General features: G+C 48.9%; 1 protein-coding gene across 3 annotated transcripts in view; it reads left to right on the plus strand.

Moving 5' to 3' along the window:
• ATP2A3 (ATPase, Ca++ transporting, ubiquitous) overlaps positions 1 to 6,334 on the plus strand; it is a 57,335-nt gene extending 51,001 nt beyond the window's left edge. For all 3 annotated transcript variants that reach the window (XM_010573505.1, XM_010573504.1, XM_010573506.1), the window contains one exon: positions 1,363 to 6,334. In XM_010573505.1, the coding sequence (XP_010571807.1) occupies positions 1,363 to 1,382 (20 nt within the window). In that variant the 3' untranslated portion in view covers positions 1,383 to 6,334. The remainder of the gene's footprint in view (positions 1 to 1,362) is intronic.
• The last annotated feature ends 54 nt before the right edge of the window (positions 6,335 to 6,388 follow it).

Genomic DNA, 6,388 nt, shown 5'->3' on the forward strand with positions numbered 1-6,388 from the left:
TGTCATGTGGTGGGGGCTGTTCAGCTGCCAGAGCTGCTGAGGAGACACCCCTGCAACACAGAGGAGATGAATTTTGATTATTGCCATGAGACTTCATACAGCGCGGTCGCCAGCATCCCTGCTTTGCTGTGAAGCCCGCGGTGCGGAGGTCATCCAAAGGGATGCTGGCATCGCAGCAATCAATTTTATCTCAGGACACGAGGGCTGGGCTCTCCAGCCAGCACTGGAAAGAAATTTTGGCAGAAGTTGTGAAAAAGTTTTTTTTTCCCTCTCTCTCCCCTGTTATTTATTAATTCCCCTGGAAGCTTGTCGTCACTAGGGTTGGCAGCAGGCGCAGAGCCGTGCTGGTAACCCCAGGCAGGACCCCTATTTATCACGAGCACAGTAACAGCGGTCCTCTGCGAGATGTGTTTGGTGATGTGTGCAGCGATGAAAGCCAGAGAAATACGGTTGAAAGATTCATGATAAGTGATTTTTTTCTAGCTCTTCTTAGAAAGTGCTGCCTTGTGGGTGTTTTTTCTTAAGAAAAAAACCCTGTTCTGGGCAGACTGAGCTGATAGCAGGGTCTCTCCCAGCCCTGGGCTGAAGAGTAGCTGCTGCCTCAGGGGGCTGGGGACACTGCCGTCGACTGCTTGAAAATTGGGGATCTACTCGGTGTGAATCAAGCTCTGGCAGGGATTTCAAGGCTGCTCACACCGAGTTCAAGCTAAACACCGTAGCTTTCCCTCAGGTCATGTGTTGCCTGTTACCTTTCATGTCCAACTCCATCCATCAGTAGCGTGGGAGGAGGGAGGAGGGCAGCCCTGGGCTGGGACAGTGACTGCAATGGGTAGACTGGTCCTTGCTAGTTGTTCCAGAGGTATATATGGACGTAAATATATATATATATATATATATATATATAAAATGTGTGTATGTGGTGTCAGCCCATGGAGCAGCATCCATCTATCTGGCTGTGACGGGGATGGGGCTTTGGGATGGGTGGTGGGATGCTGTGAGCTTCCTCCTCTCTGCGCCGCTGCCTTTCCCTGGGTGCTGCCTGATGCTCTCGTTAGGAGTGATAACGAGGGATCCCAGCCTGCTCACCTTCCCGCTGTTCCTGCCTGCATGGCTCTGACTCATCCATTTTCCTACCTCCTGCAGGCTGAGCGTGCCAAGCCCTTCCTCGCCCAGGGACCAGCATCCTCCTCCTCATGCAGCCTGAGCTGCCGCGGCAGCAGTTGGGCCAGCTCTGTGCAGATGGGATCCCAGGTCCCTTCTGGGATCAACCCAGGAGCAACCTCTCTTGATAACAAAAACGGAGCTGGTTTGCTTTTGAACTCTAACCAGTACTTTTTCTTCTCTTTTTTTCCTTCGTTTCAGGAGAAGAGGACAAGAAATGAATGACACGAAGGAAACACTCCTAACTAAAGGATCCCTAACTTGTAACTCGGACTGAAGTCTTGCATGCATGACCATCGCTAGAAGCCAGCAGGACATGCATGTGTCCGACTATCAGACAAATGCGGGTGAATCGTCGAAAAGAAAAATACTGATTTCGTTTTGTTTCGTAGCTTTCTTTTTCCTGTACATAAGAGTGCAATTACTGGACAGCTGGCATAGGGTTTGGGGACAGAGCTGTGTGAACCTGGGTTGTCGTAACGTGGTTCTTTGGGGATTTGTTCCTGCAAAATTTGAGACCCTCTTTCCAATTTTCACCCTGACCGGGTGAGCTCAGGCAAGGCATCCTTCATGGGAGATCAAGGCGGGGAGTCAGGATTTTAGGCAATACACTGAGCGCGGGTGGGAGGCCGCATCCCCCAGCGAGGTGGGATGCGCGAGGGCAGCTCACGGGGCCGGGAAGGACTTGGTGGTGGGTGAGGGCAGGGGAGGGAGGCGAGGGGCCATGGATTGGGGTGGCCGACCCTCGGTGACGTCCACAGTGCCGGTGGGTGCATCGCTGCGGCTGCTGTGCTCTGCTGCGGTGGCCGCAGCGCCTGCGGGCTGCAGCAGCTGAAAATCACTTCACGGCGTGACCGCTGGTGGAGTGGATCTCATGGATGTGTGTTTCTATGCCGAGGTCGGGTGCATATGGTGGAAGGTGAAGTTCTCCCTATTTATCACACTGTCCTGTTTGTTCCCCGTGTTGTGGAAAGCCCCGCACCTTCTCAGGCTCATCTGACACCAAAGCATGACATAGTTTTGTCTGTTCTCCTCCATCCAGCGTCTCGTTAGATCCCATCTGCGCTGTGTAAGCCGTAGCCCTCTTCCTCGCAGGGGCAACCATCTAAAGCAGAGCATAGGGATGACCAACTTTGCATTCCTCATGTCTACTGCTCCGTCCTGGTCACATTTTCTTTCCTCAGTTGATTTTTAACTATTTCCCTAGCAGGAGTAGAGCTTAGGTCCTTAGGAGCATGTCCATGAGTTCGTGTACTCTGCTTTGGAGGACATCGCTGTCTTGCACAGGGCATCCTTGACACCGGTGATCTGCCTTTGAGACGGGAATGAATGTATGCTTGTACATAATGTAGTCCTTCTCCACGAACGGTGTTTGTTGTGGCATCCCTTTTCATAAGGCACCAACTTTATTTTATCCTCTTGGGATTTTTCTGCAGCAGGAGTGACACAGGCTGCAGCGAGAGTTTGTGGATCAGGAGTGGATTTTGGGATCCAGTAAATCGATCTTTCTCCATTGCGCGGCATCAGCTGAGAAGCTGATAGCAGGTGATTTCTTCTCCAGCTCTCCAAATCCTCCCTCCTGTTTCCCTCACATTCCCCTATGATCCATCCTGATGATATTTAGTTAGCCAGACCCTATATCTTTCCTTTCTCTCGAATTCCAGCAACAGCACTAGAGCCAGGGGTTTGGATAGCATTTTGCTCCTTTGCTGTTGGTTTTTTTTCTTTTACTTTTTCACCTCTTAAAAGCTTCCAATGCTTTTCTGTTTCTCTTTCACCTGGGCAAGAGCTACTCTTCCTCTGTACAGTAGGTGCCAAATATCATCCCTCCTTTCTTTTCTCCATCACCAGCATTGAAGATGAGCAGAGCCCCCAGACCAATGGGAATGTACAGAATTGTTATACTACTGAGCTGATTTAATTGTACAGAAAACCTTGCATGAAATGTTGTTACTGTATTTAATATATAATGTATTCAAGGAATTTTAATATGGAGCTCTTTAAAAAGATCTTTATAGATACTCTGTGGTTAGAACATTGTTGCTGATTTTTTTTTTTAAAATATTATTATTCTTTGTCTTGAAGAAGTTTTATTTTTCAAATGTGTTACGTCTAATTGATTTAATTGGTGATCCCATGGGGCAACCAATTCCTCTTTAAAGATTTTCACCATGGATGATACTCACCCTGGCGCAGAGGACCAGGGCATGACCCAGGTACTGCTTAAGCCTTCAAAATAAGGCTTCAGTAAGACTAACGCTGTAGACGTGTGATTTGCCCTTCCCCAAAAGGGTGGATTGCACCCTATTTAGTACAGATCATCTCAGCTCTCTGTGCAGGAAAAGAACCAGCAGGAATTTAATTCAGTATCAGCTCAGTGACTTCAGAGGAAATGGCTTCTGTGTTTCCCTGAGGCTGAAAACCAGTTTGGGAGAGGCTGGACCAGATACAGAGCATCCCAGCCCCATTCGTAGGGTCCAGCGGGACTTTCAGCTGCCCAATGGCATCTCCTTGGGACGTGGTGGCCTCGGTCCACCGTGCTTGTGGGGACCTGCTTGATCCATCAACTCCGTATTGCACCACCTGAGTTACACTGGTTTCCCTGGGCTTAAGGTCTGGTGTAGGATTATTAATTTTACCCAGATATGAAGGTGTGTGGAGGAGTTTCTTGTGTAAAGGTCCCACTAATGAGTGCTGAATAATGGATGGGAGTCTCTAAAGTAAGGAGACTTAAAAGGAAAAAAAATAAGTAAGAGTTCTGTTTCGGAGCAGAGATGAAATCATGAAATTTTAACTTGCTATTAAATTCCTGCTGGTAATTTTTGCTTAGTCTCACCTGACAGCAGAGAGGTGGGGGCGGTTGTAGCAGGCATCCTTCTGAACCCACTAACAGAAGAGCGATTTGAAGAGATGCTGAGTTTGTTATCTTATTGTTGATAGAGATGCCAGGTTGCTGTTATTTTATCATTGGTGGAGGGGCCATCCTGCTGCAAGCCCGGGCAATGCCAGTCTGTGCAATCGTTGGGTTGCAATTTTGAGTTACCAAAACCCAAGCCATCATGGGCAAGAAACCACAGCTGTGTCCCAGCCAAAGACTTGTTCTTTCCAGCAGCAGCAAATTGCATTTACCTTTATACTGTAAGCCGCTAGATCTACCTAGAACATAGTGCAGGAAACCTGCACTAAGGCTACCTGGAGCAGGCATCCCCCTTGCTAGGAGGGACCATGTTGACACATCCCCATTTCCCCTTGTGAATGGTTGACCATGTCTCTCTCTTTCACCCCATCCTTTAATTACTTGGAATACAGGTTGCACTCCATGCTTTTTGATTACAGAGGCTTATAGTTCAAATATTTTAACAAAGTAGAAAAATATCAGTAGATCTAATTATTTTTCCTTTATGCTTCGGTGAAGGGTCAGGATAAATCACGGAGTAGTTATGTATTGCATGTATGCCACCAGCAGCGTGCTGGGCACTTTTACAGGCTGGAGCACATTCTTGTGCAAACTTGGAGATCCCAGAGCTGAGACCATCACTTTGGGATCGGGTCTTATGTCTTACCGAGGCATCTGACTGTGTGCAATACAAGGGAGATGGACACTGAGTGGCTGTTTTGCCCAATAGCTTATTAAAAAAAGCAGCTTAGGGGCAAAGCCTCCAGGATCCTTGCTTTTTTGACAACAGAGTTTAGGAATTATTTCCTTTTTAGTTTTATTTTGATGGTGCTGCCTGGCATATTCGAAGTTTTTAAATAAAACTTAGTTCTTTCCAGCAAGACCTTTAGCATCTGATGGGACAGATCCTCTGTCTGCGCAGAAGCAGCGATGCGAGACGCACGGCGGAGGACGCGCCGGGATGGCAGCACGTGGTTGTCCATGAGCACTTTATAATCCTTTCTCAGGGGCCAGGCACCATGCTGGGTTACAGCCAAGGCGGGAGGCGAGGGTCCCACATCCCTGGAGCAAGCAGGGGGGTTAGCTTTGGGCAGCAGCTGTGGAAAGTCTTTTGTGCTGTTTTGGGATGTCATGTCATTGTGGCCAGTTGCCGGATGAGCTTTTCCCCGCTGCGGTGTGTGATCCTGTCTGGAGCCGTGTTGGAAAAGGAAAAAGAGTTGCTCTTCAGAGCAAAGAAGTACTGCATCCTATGTTTTATTTCTGTCATGTGGCCACTGTATGGCTCAGGGTCTGCGTGAGGTTTTTGATTTGTGTGTTTGAGACTTTGGCATTGTGAAGATGTCATACGTGTGTTTCTGATGCTCTGCTCAGCCAAGGCTGGATGGTACCACCAGGTGCTGCAGAAGTCAGGAGTAGGAGGGACAGGCTTTACTGGAGGGGCTGAGGGACTTCATTCCTGTAAGAGCATCAAACCTGGGTTTGAACTGGTGTCTCTGCTCATGGTGTGGATGGCAGAAGTAGCCAGAGGAGCAATAGGAAAACTCAGCAGCAATTTTTGGTCCCTCTTTGTATGTCAGGTCGGTGGTGCCACTTCCCAGTCAGGGTCCTGCTCTGCCAAAACTCATCAAATAATTGCCATGCAGGGGCTCAGGCTAATGCTGTCCCGGTTGGCGGGAGATGTTCATGAGGTTCGGTGACCTTGGCATCACCACTCCTGAAATTCAAACACTCAGGAGTCCCCAGTACCAACTTCTAAGACTTACTGTGATTTTTGGTCCATACCTGGCATGGCCATCACCTTGTATAAATGCTGCCAGCGATGCAGTTGTCCCAGTTCAGTCCCACCTGGGCTTTTTTTCCCCCACTTCTGCAGTGGCAATTTCTGGCAGGGCTTGTCCCCGGCAGGGAGACAGCCTGAGGGGTCAGGTTTTTGGGACAAAGGAGAAGGGCTTCACCCTGTGCAGAGCTTGCGTAGCACAGGTTGCGTTAGGCTTTGCAGGGCTGCAGTGAGGAAGGGGACACACAGGGTAAATTGTGCTCTCTGGACCTGTCCCCTTGGTGCCATTCAGCTTTCGGTATGAGTGGGGCATTAAAGGAGCCTAAATCTGTGTGCACCTGGAGCGATGGGGACATGGGTACCGCTGGCTGGTGTCTGAGCTGGGTCAGTTGGGCGCCTGGGACCAAGAGGAGGGCGACTGCTGAGGTGTCAGCGGGTGCCTTCAGTGGCTTCAATCCGGGAATATGCTGATTTTTTTTTTTTTATATGAGATGCCTGAACAGCCAAATCTAGAAATCTCTGAGTTTGTGCTTTCTAGCGAAAGGTAAATCATT

Source organism: Haliaeetus leucocephalus, unplaced genomic scaffold (assembly GCF_000737465.1).
Source record: "Haliaeetus leucocephalus isolate CR32 unplaced genomic scaffold, Haliaeetus_leucocephalus-4.0 Scaffold395, whole genome shotgun sequence".
NCBI lineage: Eukaryota > Metazoa > Chordata > Aves > Accipitriformes > Accipitridae > Haliaeetus > Haliaeetus leucocephalus.